At 39.6% G+C, this 22,940-nt stretch overlaps 1 protein-coding gene across 8 annotated transcripts in view; it reads left to right on the forward strand.

The window, feature by feature from the left end:
• FAM172A (family with sequence similarity 172 member A) overlaps positions 1-22,940 on the forward strand; it is a 309,719-nt gene that overhangs the window by 149,665 nt on the left and 137,114 nt on the right. For all 8 annotated transcript variants that reach the window (XM_054053583.1, XM_054053576.1, XM_054053577.1 and 5 more), the window contains one exon: positions 6,748-6,966. In XM_054053583.1, coding sequence (XP_053909558.1) covers positions 6,748-6,966 — 219 coding nt within the window. The remainder of the gene's footprint in view (positions 1-6,747; positions 6,967-22,940) is intronic.

The raw sequence follows: 22,940 nt of genomic DNA on the forward strand, positions 1-22,940 counted from the left end.
TCTTAGTGAAAAAGTGAAATATGCCTGAGGTTCTTGTTTGAGATCTTATACCCTTCTGAAGCTCCTGAAATCTTTGTCAGAAAAGAAAGTAAAATCATGGCTTAAGAGAGGGAGGGTGGGGGGGATGGAACTTTCAGAGCACAGACTTTAATTACAGAAGGGGGTCCTGTAAATTGTCGTTGAAAGAAACTCAGCCCTGTGGGGTGACTGGTGGATTCACTCTTTCCTAGGTTGTCTGGACTCCAAAGCTCTGTGCACTTAGTGAGTAAGAGCAGAAGCTGTTGCTGCAGCCTGGGCAGTTGTTATGGACGGATTATTTGCAGTCCTGCATCCCGCCTGCGTGGCTGGGATGGGTTCACTTGCATTCAGCCTCCAGACATTTCTCCTGGTAGCCCGATTCTCACATCAGGGAGAGTTGGTGAGGCCGAGGTTTATTAAACATTTCACACAGTGTTTGAGCGTGGACCTAGTTCTTTTTCTGCTAATTTGCAGAGTTAAGGTAGCACTGTAGCTCAGTTTCTTCATTTCAGTTGCTGTGAGAAATTATTTTCTACCAAAAATCCTAGTGAAAAAACACTGTCTGGAATACAGTACACAACTGAGGGAGTAAAATCCTTATAATTCTTGGATGCGTTTGTTCAGTTTGGGCCTTGGGAACAAACATCATAAAGGAGGGAGGCAGATCTTACACATAGACATACTTGGGTTGTTGATTATAGACAGATGCAAAACACTAATTCTTTTCAAAACTTTTCAGCAGCAAACTTGGTAAAAGCTTATCTGGTGGGGTGGTTTTAGCCCATTTGGTCTGTTTAATACAGCTGTGCTAGATTAAGAAAGAGCGAAGTAAAACTTACTAATGGCATGTTTTATACTTTCCAGCATGAAGTTGCTGTATATGTTGAAATAAGATGAATACAGTTCTGCATGCAAAATAGTTGTAGACCTAATGTGATGAGGGTTTGGAAAGCAGTAACAGAAAGGAAATGAAGAGTTTATTGTTTTTATAGCTCTAATATCCATTAAAAGTTACTAACACCGCAGGTGACAGTTTGGGTAAGTGTAAAGTGAATGTTTTGAAATAAATAGCAGTTGGGTGACCTGGAATGTCAGGGCTCTAGACAAGGGTGTGTGTTTGTCAATATATCCTACATGTTTTACAGACTCCTCAGGGAACAGGGGAAGATACAATTTCACCTTTTCAGTGCCAAAACATTTTAATTATATCTTCTTCCAAGTACAGTGGTTCAGTAACCAAGGAGCTGACATTGATGCATGTGTTGATAAAGCTGCAAACATTCAAAATGAGATTAACAAAGATTTTGAGGAAAGGGTGACAGCTAATTTTGCACAGTATTCTGCATCTAATTCAGGTCAGTGTAATGATAGAATATTTTATAACTGTTGTGTCATCCAGAGGGACTTTTATGATGCTTTGTGTTTTTGAGGATTTGTGTATATGAAAGTGTAGTTCTTAATACATCATTCAAACAGGTTATAAGTTTTTTTATTGAACATCTATTGGTTGTAGCCATAAACAGGAATAAACTTCAATATTTAGAAGCAATTTTATATATCCATCAGCATTCATCGAGGTAATAGATTCTTTTTGTCTAATTTACCTTTAAAGTACTGACTTCAGATGTGAAATGGAACCAAAACTACCAAGCCTGTTTTGCAGCATTGCTTAATATTTGCAAAAGATTGGATGGAAAATTATATTAAGGGTATTTAAATAATCAAACTGTAGTTTCTTTGTATTGTGTGAGACCTTTTGAGAACATCTCAATGTATTTCTGCTCTATTCTCCTCCTTGTTTGAAGGCAACTGACATTCTTCTTTCACTTTTCTTTTTGTTTGTGAAATTTTCTCCCTCTTTTTTTTTATCCACTCACTTCTCCATCTGCTTTCACTTTTGTTTGCTTGGGCCGTCTCTCATCCCAACTTGATAATGAGGAATGCGGTGTGACCCTGACCTCTATCAGCCCATGCATGACCTTTTGACTCCCCCACATCACCTCTGACCTTCTCTTTGACAGCTTGATTAATTACCCTGTGTTATGATTTATGAGTAAGTGCTATGTAAAAATAATAGACAACAGGTGGTCCTCTAAAAACTTTTTGTGGCATGTTTTCTTTTCCTGCCTAACTTGATGAGCTATTTTAAGTTGGGAACTTAGTGGGACAGTGTGTGTTTGGCAGTAACACGGCATTTTTACACACTTGGACACAGCGCTGGAATTCGGGGAGCCGAGGTGTAGCCAGGATGGAAGTATCACAAAGTATTAGCAGGGCGCAGTTGCCAAAATGTACATTGGGTGGAAAGCGGAGTCAACTGACATTTCAGGCGTTTCGGTCTCAGGTCACGTCTTGAGAAAATTGCTCAAATAATGGAGGGGGCATTTTTCAAGCTGAGCTGCATCTCCAACAGCTATGTTTACTTTAACGCTTCACTAGTGACTTCTGATTGGTTGTCATGACCTCATCCCACTGTTGCACCTACGATGTCGCAACAGTGACATAGATGTACCCTTCCCGCGGAAAAGATGGGAAATGAATGGAACATACATCTTTCAGAAAGATGAATGGACATTGCCGTGTCCATTTTAACCATGGGCAGTTTTAAAAGCCGAGCGCTTTGAGTTGCATTTCCCCTGGGAATTAACTCTGGTCTTATTGCCAGCGATCCAAATAGAAACCTAAACTATTCAGGTTGATAAAGCTTAGCAAAATGATCTCGTTCAGACCCTTGCTCACGGTCCGAAAAGATAGCTACATAGGTCAAAAGATTCCTCTCCAGCCCTGACCTCTTTGGTCACATATGGTGTCCCGTCTTGGTGGATTAATATGCAGAGCTGAATGCTTTCAGCTCATTATTCATGTGGCCAGGCAGAAGAGGTTTCAAAAGATTTGGAATTTACTTCAAGTACTTGAGGGAGTTCTTTTTTTTAACCTTACTCTTGCTGTCAGAGGCAATAATTCTGGTATTTCTTCTGCTTTGAACATTTCTCTTGAACTTCCAATATGAGGCAGAAAATGCCAGTCCATTTCTGGCTCGTATATTACGCCGGAAAATAACCTTCTATGTTGTTCTGGCTTTGTAGTAAAGGTATTGTAACCGAGACTCACAATTATTTCCGACACTTCACTTTGTCAGCCTGCTTTCCCTTTCGGCATCATTTACTGTCTCAGTCATAACTATTAATTGTATTTCTATTTATGAACCTGAGGGCAGAGTTTGCATACAGTCCTGTAGCTCCAGAAGCTGTTATATGAAGGACAGTAGTTAGTGCAGATTACATTTTACTTACCTTCAAGTGTTAGAATTGGGGAAATATCTGTTGATTGTGTGTTTTAGTCTGGGAGAGAAACTGTAATTGTACCCACTGAAGTTGTAGATCAAAGGGTGGGACTTGTATTTATCCGTGTTTCTCCTGATCATTGTGTCTCATCACTGATACAGTGATGGGGGATGTTGACTTTTGCGCCACATCTGTATCCTCAGATGTGTGCAGGAGCACGGGGCTCAGCTCGTTTCAGCCAGCTGAAGATTGAGGGGGAGGGGGGCGTGTCCCAAACTTTTGCTTTTTACGCTGAAAAAACTTCACAGTTTAGTGAGCAGTGTCTCTTTCTGAGTGCACTGGGCACACAGGAGGAAACTACCTCACTCTTACGTATTGAAACTACCTTACTATTACATATTGAAATCATATGTACTAGTAGTGACAAGCTTTAAAAAGTGTCCTGGATTATGGTACTTACACTATGGGTCACTGAGTTTTGGTCATACTATACACTCATCGTACCCAAAATTGACATTTTAATGTGGTTGTGAGATATATACTTCAGAACACGACTTTCATCTAAAAAGATACTTTTTAATGAATGTGATTATGTCTTTGCTTAACACTCATGCCAAAGACTGTGTGCCTTGGCTACTACTGAAGTTCGCTAAAGGCTTTTTTGTAGATATTAATGGTCTTGTGTGCTCAGTTTCGCATTGACTTGCGCTGTGCTCAGCCCCACAGCGTCAGTGAGGGATTCCACTTTCTTTTTAATGTTCTGATTGCACTGAACTCTAATGGTGCAGCTATGCCCATGTGAAATTAATTTTTTAAAAATTAGTTGAACTTAAAAGACACACATAGTTGTTATTTAAAGCTGAGTGTTCCTTTTCATTAGAAAATGCTTGGGCTAAGGCTGGATCAGAGGTGTAATTGGGTGCAGTTTTAACAGCGATTTTGTTTTTCCATGTTACTCTCAAATCTTCTTTCTGGTGCCATTGTTTACATCTTGCAATTTAAGGTACAGAAGTAGGAAGGAAAGAGAAATACTCTACAAAACAATCTGAAAATATATTACTTCACAAAGATAAAGTCTTATGAATTGCAAGATTTTTTTTTCTTAATGTTGGGAAAACCTATCTCAGTTATTACTTAATTCTTTTAATTGAACTGACAAGAAAAGCCTGGTATCTAGGAGAAAATGTTAAAAAATGTAAAGGGAGACATGTTACACTGCTTAAAAAAAGCTGATAAAAATCCTTTAATTGATTTATGAAATAGTGAATTTAAAAATGGAATCATATTTCATCTGTTGATGTCTATGTGAAAAATTGACATTGTGTCCTCATAAAATTGGACAAATGAGTCATGTAATGTTTGGTTACATAATCAATAACTTAGACAAATTCTACTTCTTTGGTGATTTATGTGTCTGTTTTGTGGTCAGCTTAAAGTGGACAGAGTTTCAGATCCCCGTAGCTCTCATAGACCTATAATAAACACATGAGTTTTGCATTTGGGATTGTATAGAAAGCAAAAGGAATCGATGCACAGAACGACTCTGCAGGTCAAGAACAGCACAGAGAGCCTCAAAGCCACCAGCCAAGGAATGCAAATCCTTGGTCCTTTAGCTGCCACAAAAAAAAACATCTTTTTGTCCGAGGCGTGTAATTTAGGGAGGTTTCTAAGAGATATTCTGCCCTATGGTGAATTTTGGGCTTTGGATTTTCCAAGCTGGGAATTTTATGTGTTAATTTTGTGCGTTAACATGACCAGCAATGGCGTGGGTAGTTTTTAAACTTTGTCTCCTTTAATTTTCCATTTTCCTTTCCCTCCCTGCTTTGTTTATTTGTTTATTTATTAGCCTGTTTGTTTGTATTTATCCCAGTTCTGTTCACTCAGCAGGGAGGGAAGGGGAGCGACATGACAGGAGACCACTTACTCACGGCGCCGCGTCTAGCAAGGAGGCAATTTTCTCTTTGGCCTATGGTGACCTTTTTTGACTACGTCCCTTACGCCAGAGACAGTGTCCTGAATGCCTCTATTTCACCCTGTTTAGCAGAGTGCAACCGTGCTCTTTAACTTGGTTTTTGGTGGGAGGAGAAGCTACGGCGGACGTTTGAGAAGGGCACAAGGACGAGGGGTAGGAACTCCCTTCAGATGCGATTTTGATAACTAGTCGAGTGTGTCCAACTGTAGAAAATCACCGAGTGACAATCTGTCTACCTGACAGTGGCCACAATGCACTACAAGGTTTGTGAATGGCTCTACAGATTAGAATAAAGCAAGCCCAAATAAAGTGTCTTTTGTTGGTGCAGGCTTGGTTTGCTCTGGCCAGATAGGTATGGGGACCTCTTTGATCCTCCTGCCTGCCCAAGTGCAAAAAGAAGCACCCAGTGAAAAGCTGGGATAAAGCTGTTCAGTTAGATAATTAATACAGACGTTTCCAAAAAGTAAGTCTTTATTAAAATTTTACTTTTAAAGGACAGCTTGATTTTGACTGGGAACCCATGGAAACTTTAAGGACTCATCTGTTAAATGCACGTGCTTCTCTTTTCTCCCTGCTCTTGCGATTATATCTTCCACAAATATTACAATTCTTATGTGATTTGCCATCATTTAAAAATCATAATAAAATGATTGGCTGATTTATTCAAGATTTATTTCTCATTCATAAATTCATGTATTTTTCAACTGGCTCATTTTCTGAGGCACAAAAATGCAGCTGGTACACTCAAAAAGCTTCTGCAGGTCACGAATTTTCTCTGGGTTTGTTGAATACGGGACATAATCTCAGTGAAGTTTTAGAGCAGATTTAAAGATGTACTTAAAAGTCATCCCCGCAGTAAAAGAGTTGACTTGTAAGCAATACCACTGGATCAGTTTTGGTATTGATTCGTTGTTGCTGCTGCTGTTGGCTTCTGCATGGTATGCTTGTTTTCAGCCAGACAAAAGGTTTTGCTGTTTTAAACTACGGTGAATAATTCTCACAAGCTTTCTTTAAGAGATATATATATGTGTGTGTGACCTTCTTCAATCCTTTTTTATTTTGCAGCTTTTTATTGGATGGGTTTAAGCTTTTTGTTCATCATTATGCAGGGTTCTTAAAATAATATTTTGCTTCTTGTACTATTTTCTGAAAAAGTCATATAAAGTGCTTATGAATAAAACAACATATTAAATTATTTTAAAGGTAAAACAAGCAACTTCTCTGCCACTGAGGGATGTGCATGAGCATAAGTGCATGCACAGACACATATTCACACATCAATATCCCTTTAATGACATAGGTGAAACAAACAGAATATTCTTAGAACAGTCTTCTATAAATTATGTCGTGTGAACTTACTGAAATAAAAAAAGTTTTTAAGGGCACTAAAGTAAATGCAAAGCATTTTCAAGCATTAAATCTCCCTTTTCATATTTCTTCTTTTTGTGTGTGCGTTTCTCTCTTCTGAAACAGGAAGGCTATGGAGTAATAGTACTGAATCCCAATGAGAACTATATTGAAGTGGAGAAGACAAAAGCCCAAGTACAGCTGTCTTCTGATAGCTCAGATGAACCTGCAGAAAAGAGGGAAAGAAAAGATAAAATCCAGAAGGAAACAAAGAAGAGACGTGACTTCTACGAAAAGTATCGAAACCCACAAAAAGAAAAAGAAACTATGCAGATATATATTAGAGTAAGTTCCTTTTGGTTTTGTTTGCAAGTCTTTGCTGATGTATAGGTGTGTCTGCTGTCCATATTGGCGGAAAAACAGCATGCTTTTTGAAAAGGAAACACATTGCTGAGATGGCATTTGTGAGTTCATACAGAGTTCTTGCCACTTAATTCTATTGATATTTTGTCATTTATCAAATGTGAAGTTTTGCAAGAGTTACAAAACATCCCTTTCTGATTTCAAAGGGGAACTTCAAATAAACCACAGAGGATCTCACTGGTGCTATCGAGAAAGAGAATAATATAAGGAAGACTTGGTAAAAATTATTTTATAAGCAAAGGTGCACATAGGAAACACTTCCTAATGCAGGTTAGGCAACGTATTAACTTCACGTCATGCGTGCATTTATTGTGTTAAGTTGTCTTATATTGGGGAGGCAGCACTTACAGCATGATAGTTTTTTAAGATATTACCTGCTGAATTAATAATGTATTGTGGAAAATACCATTGTTCATCTTGTGTGGTAGCAGATTTTACCCTATAATGTATTGTTTTCATACGAGCAGCCATCCGTTGAGTTTCAGCTGAACTTCTGAAGGCAGAAAAAGGAGGAGAGTTATTAATATCTTAATAAATACTTAAGCTAGAATAGTTCGAGAATAGTGTAATGAGGAGGCTCTGTCCCTTCCTCTTTTCTTACTCAGTGAACCTTTGCACTTTGTAATGCTACCAGCATGGGATCGTTATAACAGTGCTACCCGAGGATTTCTAATTCTGCAGGGGGCACAAACAATATTATTTGCACTTTGACACATTCTGCTTCATATACATATGATGCATTATACATTCGAGACTGAGTCATGCGATTTCCAAAGCCCTTATTATGAAAGTTAGTTTTTTCATTCAATGGTAAAACATGTCAGAAATGCCACAGTGCAGTTAAAACAGTGGAAATGTGTATGCCTTTCTGGTTCAAAACAGAGAAAAATCCAGCAAAACCACTTTAGAATAATCTTAGATTTTAACATCTTCCTATTAATTTAGCATAACAATGTTAGTAGGAGAAATACAGCTGTGCTGGCTAGTTAAAAGGGTTTGTAACCTGGATGCGAGATTATCACTAATACCATAAATATTACTGTGTCTTTTGAGCAATGTCTTGCTGCTGAGCATGAGAAACAAAAGGATGCATATACATATTCAAAGTCACCAACAGGGCACACTGTTTTTTTCTCTCCGCTGCTTTTTATGAGAGATACCGTTCTGCCCACCAGGCAGATCCTGCTTCTTAAGAAGGGTGACCAGGCGTGTCTCAAGGGCTGTCAGAAGCCAGTGGATGATGTTGCTGTATTGTCCAGAAAGGCGTTTAGTCAGTGTGCTGGACCACTGTCCCCATGTTGAAAGTGAACCTCTTTCTGGTACCTTTTTAGCAGTTCCACCTTCTTGTGGCTCTTTTGCTTGATGAGGCATGAAATTTGGCTTCAGGAGGTTTGACCCTCGAAACACAAAATTATTGAAATGATGAAACATAAAATATGTGACTCCATCCCATTTCCTCATCTCTGTGCCTCAACTATGACTGTTTATGTCCCCTTTATTTGGTTCTCTTCAAACCACGGAAAGAAATAGCATAAGCTTAAGTGAAAGTGTGAGTGATGGTCTCCTTCCCTGGGTGAATTAACTGAAGCTGTTTTTTCTGATGTAGTTCCTATTTTATTCTGAAAGAAGCCTTTGGGGTTTTTTTTTCTTTAATAGGCAGAGAGTTTTTCGAAAAAGAATTAAAACCCTCCCTGCTTTGGTGTATGTGGCAGGATAAATTACTGCAATTTACTTGTCTATCGGTTTCTGAAACAAAACTGGACTGCTGATTGGGTGACATTTACTCTGTTGGGCAAAACTGCTAAGTCTGTAAAAACTCTGGTGGTTGCAAGAGGAGCTGTGAACATCACATGCTCTGCTGCCCATCCTGGCCACAAACATGGTTGTCAGTCTGTCCAGGTGTACCACAATGGAAACAACATGGTGCGATGCCATATTGGCAATGTATTTGTTGCCTCTTGTGCTTGGGTCCATCAGTCTGTCCAGGCATGCAAGGATGCAAACAACACAGTGTGATACCATATTGACAATGCTTTTTTTTACCTCTCGTGCTTGGGTTCATGGGATTACATCTGCTACAGGAATCACCCTTTGTTTGCACCCTGGAGCAGGTTGCCTGGCTTGCCATGACCATAGGCTGCTGGGAGGTGCAACACTGGGGCATCAGGGGGTGATGTCAAAGGGCCATCAGGATGTGACCTTCGCATAATGTATGGTATAGCGTACATTTGACTCACTGAGCTCTTGGAATAAAACACAAAGCTCCACAGAAGTATTTAAGGATGGTATATCCTTCATCCTGAAGAGTCTTGAAAAAACCTGAGCAAGCCCAACGTCAAGTTTGCCAAGCAGGGAAATCTAGTACAGAGAGACTAAGTGAAAAATATCCTCACAGAAGGTATCATAGACATCAAGCATTGAAGAAAAATCTGTTTGCATCAAATACACTGGAGAAATAGTTTCAAACTGTTGAGTGGTAGGAACACATATCCCTGGTTATGTACCTGTAGGGTCATTGAGATCTGTTGTGATCCAATGAGGAAATGCCAGTTGAACAAATTAAAGCTGTCTGGATGATTCTTCCACTTGTGCAGGTTTTCCAGTAATTGGAAAAAATTGAACTTTTCCATGGTAAATTACTTAAAGTAATTCTTTTATTTTCATAGAAAAAAACCCCAAACAAATAGCTGGGATACTAGATACTAAAGAATATGTCTTCAAATACAAAATCTCAAATTGCACTGTATTTTTTGTACAAAATGAGTACAAATAAAAACAACTATGGAATTGTGAAGTGCATTAAGCATAGTGCTTGGAAGATCAAAGTAATTATTGTTTCTTACTGGAAGTTTCCTCAACTATGAAATAATGTACTTTCTGGCATACATTATAGCTTGTTAAAGGGACTGATTTGGTCTGGGCAATAAGCATAATGTCAAACATTATGGCAGAAAAACTTGCTTAATATGTTTTGTAATAAGATAGAATTTTTTGTTCTTGGAAACATCTGCCAACTCAATTCACAATTGAAGACAGAAAATGTCATCAATTCAGTAATAATCTTACGAATTTGGTTTCTTTTTTGGCGATGCAAACCAAGGAAAAAAACTTCTTGATAATCAGCATCGACTATAATACTTTATGGAATGATTAAACAAAAGCATTTTAATTTTATATAACATGCTAATGAATGCATATGAATTTTAATATTCTTACTGTTCAGATTTTAACAAGCATATTGCCAGCAGATCATTTTAAAAGCATCTGTTTTTTAATGTGTTGAATGGAGAATTGAGTCAAATAGCTAAATATGTATATACATCCTTTTAAAAAACATATTTCTAGCCTTACTTATAGATACTACCATTTTTTCTTAGACCACCAGAGGCTGCTGCTGTACATATTGGCTAATGCTTCCCCCCAGAAACTTAATACCCTCGCCAACCTTTGTTTATTAATCAACTAAAGTGAGAATTTGTTGATCTCTAACCTTTTTCTATGGAAATAGATCATAATGGCTTAAATGTGACTGATTATTCCCTCCATCCTCCAAGCCATCTCCCACTCCCTACAGATTTTCACATTGACAGAGTCTAGTCTATGTTAAAAGACACTTAGAAATGTAAATTGGTATTTATCCCCTTCTAAATAGCATTTTGCCGCTTAAACAAGTATACTGAATGGTTCCTGAATTGTTATTAAAGAAAAAAGTATAAATAATGTAGTTTTATAATAGTACTAAATTGCAATAATTTTGCTGACACAACAGTCGAAGGATATCAAGGAGGCAATGAAGGAAGAAGTAGGAAAAAGTACTACCTTTTATCAGACCTACTCGCGGGGTCAGGTTTTCTGGGCAAAAAGGAGGAGCTTTTCCTAAGCCTATATGCTGGAAATTTTGCCCTTTTTTTTCCACCAAGATTAGTTGCTTTAATAATTCTTACTGCCAATGTTATTTGAGCTGTAGCACAGTCTGTAATGGCACTATTTATACTAACAGCATATCATTGAAATTAAATTAATTTTGGATGTAACATACTTTTCATAAATAATTTTTCCCATTTTCTGCAAAAGATTAAATAGAAAAAGATCATGTGCAACTAATTAATTTGTTTTACTAAAAATGGATGCATCAGGATAATTTGTGCGAGTATTTAGGAGAAAGTGGTGGAAGGCAGGTTTATTAATGCGCGGTTAAGTACGCAGCGGCTGCTGGTGAGCAGGAAGCGCTGGCAAGCATGTGAGCACAGTTGTGCCATTTCTGCTTATCGTTCGGTAAGGCTGACACGAGACATCACCTGACTGAAGGTCAGCGCAGTGTCCGCTTGCACGGGGTGACCTTTTGGCACCACGGATTTATTCCACGTCAGAGACGGAGCTGTTTCCCGGCATAGCCGCGGTCCCACCAGCTGCGCAGATGGGCAGATGCAGGCTCCCTCTGCCTACCCTGCGACTTGGCAAGGTGTGTGCCTGCTCTCATCCAGAGCCTGTGTGACTGCATTAGCCTGCTGCTGAGACCAGCTAATAAGCCCTTTATTCCACCAGAAGAGACAAAATGATGAGCACTAGGCAGGCAGCTCCCAAGTCGTAAGGGACATGCTCCAGCACAGAGAAATTCCATGGCAGACCTGGGCATCAGGGCTCCAACCTCCGAAGTCCAACATTTATATCACAATGCCTTGGATTTTTTCCCTTTACAATCATTGGTGTTGCTTTACCTACACCTCTGAAATAACACATGGTTTTATTTTGTCCGTATTTACCTTTTAACACCCATTACTTGCTTATAGTCTTGAGAAATCTCTTTCACTTCTAAGCAACAACAAATGCATGCTGGCAATGGAAAGCTCATGAGAACTGCTTAGAAATTGCCATGTCTTTATTCTTCTTGCCCCATGTACCGCTGGGTGCTCAGAGTTAAAAAAAGACTGCAGTTCAGGTGCTGGCACATAAATGTATGGTGACATTCCTGGTGCCACAGGGCATTTAGGACATGCGGATAGATCTGGATGATGTCTTGTAGGATCCGCACCACCCTGGCCCAGCAGCTGGAAGCCAAGCAGAGGATTCTAACTCATCTACAGTGGCGCTGAGCACCCACAGTTAGGCCTCTGCATTGTTCCTAAAGGGTGAGATAAGCTTTGAATTCCTGCAATGGTTTCTATATAACAGGAAAAATATGCATATATTATGTTTCATTCTATAGATACAATGAACAGGCACCTTACATTAAAGAGCTGAAGTATGTAGAGTTTAAACTACAGTAGTAATCAATAATTTATGTATAGACCACCTAGCTTGTGCAGTTAAATTAGGTATTTAAAGAATACAGAGACTGTAAAGACTTCTTACGATGGTACATTTTATATCTACAAGTCCAGAAAAAGTTATATTTGTATTCTTTTCTATGAGCAAGTAAGAAATCAGAGACATGGGTAATCACTGAAGGAAGATTTTGCATCTCTTCAAGAGGTGGCTCTTCTTTCACTGTACCCTCTCTTTGTTCTGTATCTCGCAAGTATGGTTTAATCAAAGAAAAAGAATAAATCGGGGCCATCTAGCTTTGGTGTCTTTCAAACATTCATTACATGATGCTGACAAAATGCGCATTATTAGATCTGGCTCCTAAAATGTGAGGCCAGCCATGTGAGTTTCCAGAAGAAAGGACTAGCTTGCGTCTCTCCTCCCACCAAGCGCTGTGCGGTGCTCCTGTTGTGTTAAAAAAGACCAGCTCTGTCGGGTCACATAAGTCCTCCTTCCTTTCAGACAGGATTCAGGGTTGGTAAACCTGGCCAGTTAGTGAGCTAATGGTGAAGAAAACTAGCTCAGCAGAAAACAGACTTACTTGTTGTAGGCAAGGGTGAATAAAATTATTCAGACTTCTTATACTCAGATAGTGCCTGTCTTTGCAGAGATATTGCGGTAAAGGGCTGAAAAAAAAACTCGTAGGTCATCTGGCCATCCTCCTGCCAGTACACATTGCTTTCTGTAAGTATCTTTTATCACTTATCTAATAGGCTGAAAGGAGAATATCCTTTTAGCTGATAGCCAAAACAAGGGTGATATCCTCCACCCTACCACACGCATTTACACATTTTTATGCTAGATTTCAGTGTTTTGGGGAAAACTGGCAGGAGAAATTTAGCAGGGTCTCAAGTGGTTACATCTCCAGTGCAGAACTTGGATATTCTTTCTATGTGTTTTTTTGTACCTGGCACCAGTCACCTCAAAGAGCCTTGTTATGGTGAGAGATGATGAAAATTAATTTCTGAGATAAATATATAGAAATGTAGTCATTTTAGGATGAATGGTGCTGTTGCAAAATAATCCTTTTCTGTAGAGATGCATCACCCAGCCCCACTCTTTTAGAAATATTTATGGGCTTGGGGCTAGAAATAGAAATCAGAAGTATTTATGGGTAGGGGCATATCAGGACTGTACTGTGATGCATGGAGGTCAGGAAAACATTTATGGAGTCCTAAGAAATGAATGTCGGCAGGCAAAGGATGCACAGTATGTTCAATGAGGTTTTCACCTCATCTGCTATGGAAAACAAAGTGAAAATTTAGGGAAAGACATGAAAAATGAAATCTAGCTTTTGGGATTAAGATAAATCTCGTAGTTATTGTAGTTCCTTTGTAGTCTGCTTGGCTGCTTGTGGCAATGACAGCTGCTGAAGGGGCTAGAAGTAGACGAAATGGTGGCATGGAGAAATGTGGAACAAGCTGCTCAGAAAAAAAAGGCAATTGCTATCATGTAATTCATAGCTGGGTGACAATTTGAAAAATTAATTATTATAGCCCTGTCATAAGTTACATTTTAAAATACTCATGAGTGAAGGCTTTTACTGATTTTACTTTCTGTGCAATGTTGTTTTGAATTACTTGTCTCTTAACAAGGTTTGTCTTTTTAATCAGCTTGTTGTCACCTCTATATAGGCAAAGAAATATGCCTTATTGTGCGCTATGAGAACAGAGTCGTGACCTCTGTTCTTGCTATATCTTAGTGCACTCTGTAGCTGATCAGCATGCCCTGAAAACTTCCTTTTACCAACTTCAGAGCTGTTAACTTAATTTTCATAGTGTCCAGTCCTTCCTAAGGTGTTCTGTTTTACAGTATCTCCATCCATGAACTCATCTGAATTTTGAGAAATCTTCCCATTCCTCTCTCAGCTGAATCCTTGTTTTATCCTTCTCCTCCTGGCTAAAAGGGGATGCAAAACTGATCAAAAATACTTTTTGTCTTTTGTGGTCGATGGTGTCAATGGCAGGTTTTCTTCCCTGAATGGGCTGCATGCTGTTCAGCTGCACCGTTCAACACTTTGTTATTTAACAGTTGAATCTCGTTCTCTTTCTCTATATTTTTTGATTTGTACTTGGCAAGAGCAAATTTGTCAATACACAATGAAGTACATTTTTTTATTATTGAGTTATACTTGAATTTGAGTTAGTTTTCCCAATAGATGGCACTACTTGGAGAGAAACTAATGAATAAAGTAAGACCATGTTGTTTTTAGCTACTAAAGAATTACTAAGATTTAAAATCACAGAATCATAGAATGGTTTGTGTTAGAGGGGACCTTAAAGATCATCTAATTCCAACCTCCCTTCCAAGGGTAGGGCCATGTCGCACTACATCAGTCTGCTCAAGGTCCCATCCAACTTGGGCTTGAACACCTCCAGAGGTGGGACAGCCACAACTTCTGTGGGAAACATGTGCTAGTACCTCACCAGCCTCATTGTGAAGAATTTCCTCCTAATCTCTAATCTAAATCCAATTTAAAGCCATTCCCACTCATCCTATCACTACATGCCTTTGTAAAAATCCCCTCCTCAGCTTTCTTGTACATTGCGTGTGTTGAGGAGACTTAACTTTGTCTGGGCTCTTAAGCAATAGTTTGGGAGCTTCTAGTTGGTACTTTTAGCAAAAGCATGCAGTGAGAAAAATATTACAAACCCAGCAATGTGCGCTCACAGCCCAGAAGGCCAAACATGTCCTGGGCTGCATCAAAAGAAGCATGGCCAGCAGGTCAAGGGAGGAGATCCTGCCCCGCGACTCCACTCTCGTGAAACCCCGCCTGGAATGCTGTTCTGAATCCCCAGCAGAAGAAAGACATGCAACTGTTTAAATGGGTCCAGAGGAGGCCACAAAGATGATCCGAGGACTGGAGCACCTCTGCTATGAGGACAGGCTGAGAGAGTTGGCATTGTTCAGCCTGGAGAAGAGAACGCTCTGGGTAGACCTTAAAGCAGCCTTCCAGTACCTGAAGCGTACGCGCTACAGGAAAGATGGGGAGGGGCTTTTTACAAGGGCATGGAGTGATACAGCAAGCAGAAATAGCTTTAAATTGGAAGGGGGAAGATTTTGGACTAGATATTAGGAAGAAATTATTCATGATGAGGGTGGTGAGGCTCTGGGCCATGTTGCCCAGAGAGGTGGTAGCTGCCCCATCCCTGGAAGTGTTCAAGGCCCAGATGGGGCTTTGAGCAACCTGATCCAGTGGGAGGTGTCCCTGCCCATGGCAGAGTGTTGGAACTGGATAGGCTTTGAGGTCCTTTCCAACCCAAACCATTCCACAATTCTATATCAAAAAGGTTCTTCAGGAAGGAGGGGATGTGACCAGGTTAGTAGCATTTAGCAAATGTAATCACACTTCTGTTTACTGGGAAGCGGTGTGAGTAGTTGTGGGGATTGCACATCAAGGTTACGCAACCTCCAGTTGAGGTTTTGCTGTGGGATTGTGTAGCAGGAGTGACCCTTAGTTCACCATCAGAACATGCTGAAAACATTTGCCATGCATCCAGCCAAGTGCTGATGTTTTAGTGCTTCGATAAAATGCTGCTCCTGGTTGCTAAGCCTCAACATCTTTGAAAAAAACAGCAAAAATATGACATCTGGTTTTGTCATGTCTTGTTGAATTAGGGAGTGGATGGAAGAGCTACTCTGTGTGAAAAAAAAACTTCCTTTACAACTTACACGTTGTCTAGTATCATTCAAATTTGAGTCAGTTGTTGTACCTATAATGCAGTATGAACTCCATGGGATAGTTCCCCCTTTACACATACACACACACACACAAGTGCATACCTACACTAAAACACATCAACTCAATGCATGTTCTTACATGTTTGGTATCCTGCAGGCTCTGCAGGAGGTGAGATCTGAGATAATCTTTGCAGGCACATAATATGTAAGAATGGACAGCCATATAGTACAGCAAGAAATTAATTCAGACAATGGGCTGAGGTATGTCATGGACATCTGAAATGTGTTTGTTCTTTGGGGCTGATGTTTCCTTCTAGGATGGTTTTTACTGCTATCTCCCATCTCTTCCACCTGCTGTGTAACTGAATAATCTGATTTCATGGATCCTGCAAGTTCAGACTACACCCTAGCAAAGTGGGCAATTGACATTATCACTTAATTGTGTCAGCTACTCTTTCCTTAACCTGGTAAAATAGAAGCCTTAATTACATCTAGATGTTGAGAAGACAGATATTTATTTTTTCTAGGCATCTGGTTTGCTAAGCAATTCTTTTGAAGCTAGGGAATTTAGTAATGAAGAAATTTAGCAAAGCTTAGACTGTGTAAAGTAATTTTGAAAGATTTCTAGGTTCCACTGTTAACTTTGTGATCTTACCCTTTGATAAGTCACTGCCCTCGCACATTCCACCTTGCAGTACACCCTGCTGAGCCTCCGGGTGCTCCACTTTGCCTGTTGTTCGAAAAATGAACAAACACATTTGGTGACAGGACCATGTTATTCATCATGCATCCTTTGCACTGGCTGCCAAAAAAGAGTAGGCTTATGTTTAATGGCTGTTGCTTATTTTTAAACCCCTTACTGGTGAAGACCTAGGCCATGTATGAAATCCTGCTCATTGAGGTATGTCAAGGCTTCAGATGCTGTGTGCTTTTTAAGGCTTTGACTGCTTTGCCATAAGTGGGCAAATGACTTATTGCTGTTGTAGATCTTAAAATAACAGCATCCAATTTGATCATGGAGTCCACTTGTCTTAAATACCTTTCTGCGGTTCATGGCTGTTTGTTCGTTATATTCTCTTACTGTTTCCTTTTCCTTTCCATTTTGAACCACCCTAGCTGACTGACACAGTATGGATGACATTTAAATGGATTTGTACCCTCATGGGCACCAGGCAGTGTCACCACTGGAATGGAAGTTCAGATGCTGTTTTTTTTTCTGTTACAGTTGTGCTGAATAGCCATGATATGGTTTTCTAATACCTATTTCTACCCAAAGCAGAAGTGACCAGGCAAAATTCAGGACTGCTAGAATGCGCAAAGACAGACTGCAGTTACAAAACGTGCCCACTGCCTCACTTGTGCTGATGGTCCACAGAGCATAGAGGAGTTGGAAGGAAAAGGTTATGGCATGAAAATATTGTAAATTATTTTGTGTCCACAGTGGAAGTCATCTGTAGCACCTCTCTGGTGTGTGTTCAATGTCACTTCATCCCAAATGCCCATAGTTCAAGGTTTGGGTAACATCCACAAGGTATCTTTTTACATTTCTGTGACACTGGAACTACAAAGCTCAATATTTTTGCATTTGATTGCAACTGTTAGGGATGGCACTTGTGGCCAGTCGTGGTTGACACTGCTTTGAGCATAGTATTGGACTAGATGACCTGCAGAGGTGTTCTCCAGCTGGTGTGGTTCAATGGAGCTACACTATGAAGTTCCACCTCAGCCTTCAAATAAGTATTTAAGTTATAGATAGGCTTTGTGGACATAGTGAAGAGAGGTAAGTTTCTCTGTCTCAGAACATATGTTACTACTGAACTTATGGTTGGCCATCCACTTACAAAGAGCAGGCTCAGGTGATGGAGACCAGGAAGCCTGCTTAGCTATCAGCATGGTTAACTGGCATTTTTAACACTGGCATCTTGACCAAAACATTCATGGTCTTTCAGAGATCAATAAATTCCCCAAGCCGGATCATTTGCCCCCTACCTTGAAGTGATCAAGGCCAGGTTGGGTGGGACCTTGAGCAGCCTGATCTAGTGGGAGCGTCCCTGCCCATAGCAGGGAGTTGGAACTGGATGATCTTTAAGGTCACTTCCAACCCAAACTGTTCTGTGATTCTATGATCTGCTTAAATTTGCTGGAGGACCTTGGAGCAGTACGGCAGTAGGAGTTTTTTCACAGATGTTCTCCAGCTGTTATTGGCATGCCCGTTTTTGAATAATGGGAAGTATACAAGTAATGTCCGTGTCCTTCCTACTCCCTCTCCTACAAGTCTACAAGTCCACAAACTTTCATTTTCAACTACAAAGTCATTCTTGAGTTTTGGGAAGAGAAAAAGTACCCCGTGACATTCAAATTGATTACTTGCCAAGTGTGTGTTTAGAAGAGGATAGACATGGAAGAATTAAAAAGACTGCAACTTTTATTAAAGCATTAGTGAACAGCAGTTTAATTAAGCCTGTGCACAACTGCTCCTTAGAAGATTTTGTCAATTTCAAGGTGAGACCTGAATTTATATCTCAGCAGCAGGCCAGTGCATCAACTACGAATATCTTGAAGACCTTGGACAGGCCCTCAGTTTCTCTTCTCCAAAACCTATGCCCATGTTCCTAAAGGGTCGTGAATTATTTAATATTCACCCATACAGTTTTCTGTAAATGCTGTTCACTGGAGTGTGTGCTTGTGCAAACACCTGCATTGTCACCTCCAAAACTAATCCCTGTGTCTTGGTGGAGAGGTATTCTGGTGTTGTACTGGGAAATCAGGCACAGTGAATGTGAACACATTTTGGGGGATTTCCAGGACATCTGCTACCTGGCAACTATCAATTCTTACCACTTATTGTCAGCTTTATTATTAAGCAAAATTTAAGACATAAAATATGTTTAGTATAGAAACATTTGCATGAATAGAGCTAAACTACCAAAATAGAAAAATAGAGTAAATGTAGATTGTTAAACTGTTCAAACTGCTGTTAAACATGTGAGCCATCAGAGCTCTTCCAAAGTCTCTGTTAGCCTGAAGATCTGGTTAATCAGCTCCTACGGGACATCCAGGACCCGAGACAACTTAGCCAGACCATTCTCGTGGTTACAGCTTTTCTGCTGCTGCCACTAAGGACAGATCCTGCAGGTGCCCAGGTTTGTTCTTCTACACAATCTCTTTCTTACCCAGTGCAGGATGGAATCAGTCCTGCTTCTCTTTTTGTGTTTATCTGCACTTTAGTCCCTGTCACCAAGCACTGGGACATTTAATAGCAATATGGGAGTGGGTGGGTTGAGCTTGGCTGTTGTGTGCCCACCCAACCACCTTATCACACGCCTCCTCCACTGGATAGGGGTGAGAAACTACAACAAAAGACTCATGGTTTGAGATAAGGACAGGGAGACCACCCAGCAGTGACCATCAGGGCAAAACAGAGAAAATTAATTTAATTATTGACAATTGACAATTGAGAAGGATAATCAGAAATAAGTACAATCTTAAGTCATCTTCCCCCCACCTCTGCCTTCTTCCCAAGCTCAACTTCTCCACCTCCTCCCTGCAAATGGCACAAGGGGATGGGAAATGGGGATTGCAGTCAGTTCATCACATGTCGCTGCCACTCCTTCATCCTCATTCTCTTCTCTTTCTTCAGCATGGGATATGTGGTCCAGGTGGATGCCTGCTCCACTGTTAATCTCCATGAGCTGCAGGGGCACTGTCTGCCGTACCAGTCTTCAGCATGGGCTGCAGGAGAATCTCTGCTCCAGTGTCTGGAGCATCTTCTCCCCCTCCTTCTTGTCTGAGCTTGGTATCTGCAGGGTTATTTATCTTATATGTTCTTACTTATCTTTCTCTCAGCTGCTGTTGTGCAGCTTTTTTACCATTTCCTAAATAAGTTATCCCAGAGGCACTGCCACCATTGCTAGTGGGCTCAGCCTCAGCCCATGGCAGGTCTGGTTGGAGCTGTCTGGAGCTCACTCCATGTGACATGGTGGAAGCTTCTGACGTCTTCTCACAGAATTCACTCCTTCAGCCTCCTCACTCTCAAAAACCTTACCATACAAACTCATTAAAGGGGGTTACGTTATTTCCTCACTCTCTTTTACTTAAAGTCTTGATTAACATTTCTGTTATGTACCTTAATGAGCACACTTGGCCCTGCCCCATGGATGTGCACCACAGCTTGCTTTTGCCTCTCACTCAAAGTCATTTCTGCCCTCCCATGTATAATATCAAGAGGTAACAAGCCTCAGAGAAGCAACACCTGAGATATTAAGCAAGAGTCGGTGCTCAATCAATAATGCTTCTATCTCTTCCTGGTGAATTTTATTGACTTCGCGCTACCGTTGATGATCAAAGTGGAGACTCTGGTAGTAGGGTGGCAGGGCAAAGCCCAGCAAACAGCTGAAAAGGGATTTACGGTTTATCAAATAAATGCAAGGGGCTTTTGTTACGCTTGTTGTCTTTTTCACTCTGATGTAAACTTTTATAGTGAACTCATACAAACTTTGATGAGAAATATTGGAGGACTAATCTGTAAGATGAACAATATGTGTGCATCACAATACAGAGAAGTTTAATGAAAGGAACTTAGAGAGTAGATTTATTTTTAATTAATGCACAATAAGGTCCAAGCCTCCAAAACCAAGTAATGGTTTGAATGGGTGCAGGTTGCAGATGTTAAATCCATTTAATCTTTGTTTTAAAACACATCAAACAAATGGTGTTGGCTCATAAAGGATTAAAATGGCATCAAGGACCATCTATAGCATTTACAAAAGCTATATCCATGTGAGTTTTTGAGGTTTTATTTTTCTTATCCTACCCACCAGCACAGACATTATAGGTTACATATTCTATAGAAGATATATGTTATTCTCAAGATCTTCAGTTATCTCTGGAATTTCTGTTACATTATTGTTCAGTCTATAATCTCAATAAGACCCCCAATGTTTGGCTTGTGCTGCCTGAGTTAGAAGATTGCTCCCAATTTTCCAGTTAGGTCAACCAAAAAAATTAAGATATGATAAAGGGTCAGTGGAAGAAATTCATATCAAAACAACTGCTCACCATGTCATTATGACAACTTGCTGTAACAAATGTGCTTCTGTTTTAACTTATGACAATTAATTGCTAAAAGTAATTTAATCTGACAGTGGCAAGATGTTGAAAGACTCGTAGAGATGTCATAAAAGCGACCTTTCTGCCCATGTGCAACCAAAAGCCATTTTTAACAAGGAGCCTCAAAAACAGTACAACTTCTTTTGTACTTTGTTAATTAGTTATTGATTTGAAACAATGCTCTGCCAAATATTGTCAGATTAGCTAGACGCCAGCAAGGTCACGGTGTGACAGTCTAGTCTTGATAATCTTATGGTATATAAGAATTCTTTTTTCTCTGAACCTTTTGTTCTGATATCCTGAGAATTGCATTTCCTGGCTTTAGCATTTGTGCTAATTTAAAATACAGCCAAGCTGTCTGTTATGTAGTTGGATGTTTTGAGTTGTTAAAAAATGACATCGCGTTAGAAGAAAATTGCTAGTGTTCTAATGTCTAATGATCTTTGGCAGCGGCGACGCACCGCTGCTGCAATGCCAATGCCCTCGCTAATCTGAGTGGAAAAGAGCCTGCTTTCATAAAATGGTCAGCGCGAAGGAGTCGTGGGGTTCGAGCCAGAGCAAGTCCCAAGGTTGTTTAGCAACTCAATGGGATTAAAGATCATTTCCTAGCTTACATTATTGCAAAATAAAAATAAAGGGGTTGGGTCTGGAAAGGAAAGCAGAAAAAGAGAATTAAGGCTCAAATAGCTCAACATTCAGTTTTTCAGATTATTGAAACGAGAACCAGGAGAAAACTCAAATCTGAATTTCAGCCTGTGTTTGTCATCTGTTTAGATAATTATGTTATAAGCTAATGGCAGTTACTTCAAATACAATTAATTATAGTACACTACATATTAGGGTGGTTCAGCAATCCTTTATAACTGTACATTAAATAGTGTACCAGTTTATTTAAAGCACTGAGCTCTTTGCTCTCTTTATTATGAGAAATCAAATACCTTTGAGCCTGTTAAATCTTTCCTTCACTTAAATAACTGCTCTTGAGTGTATGTAATAAATAGAGACAAGAGATGTTGAGAAGAAAAATACAGGTTGAAGCTGTTCTATTTAGTTTAACTCCTGTAAGAGATATAAACTCTGTGGAGACTTTACAGCTGAGCTTTGTTCTGAAACCATAGCTGTTAATGAAAATACTAAGTTGTTGTTTTACTTAAATGTGTTGAAGTTTGTTAGATTCATTGTTTCCTGTGGTGGGAAATCTGCATTTTTCTTGGCCAAAATGCTATTTTTCTTGCAATAGCATGGTTAAAAAAAAAATGTCTGTTTCTCATTACAACATATAAACAGATTGAAAGAACTGGAAAGTAAAATAGTCTTTAAGTACTTTAGGAAATAGAAAAATAACACTTCTGCATGACTTCCATTAGGAGATTCTGAATGTTTCAGCTGCATTCATTTCAAAAGAAATTGGGTTTAGTGTTTAGAAAAATGCATGTAATCATTTAAACAACTGGCATGATCTCTCTTTGTGTCTTGTGAAGATAATTCTTTTTGTAAAAAAGTATTGTATTCATTTTTATTTACTTGCCCCCACAATTAATCTATTAATTGCCAGAAACATGGCTAGTGGGGAAGACAGCTGTGAAGATACAACCTGATGGTTTGTTTTAGAAATGCTCTTTTGTTCCCATAAATCGATCACACAAAAGGCCATCTTTGGTGATGTTCGTTACGTCAGGCAGAAGTATGTTGTGGACAGAATCTTGATCTCTGAAATTAAGTGGCTTGTAATGAAAAAAGTATAAGGAGACATAAAAAAGATGCATGTAAATTGTAGGGATGGTTGGTTGTATTGTACTGAA

This window comes from Cuculus canorus, chromosome Z (genome assembly GCF_017976375.1).
Source record: "Cuculus canorus isolate bCucCan1 chromosome Z, bCucCan1.pri, whole genome shotgun sequence".
Taxonomy (NCBI): domain Eukaryota; kingdom Metazoa; phylum Chordata; class Aves; order Cuculiformes; family Cuculidae; genus Cuculus; species Cuculus canorus.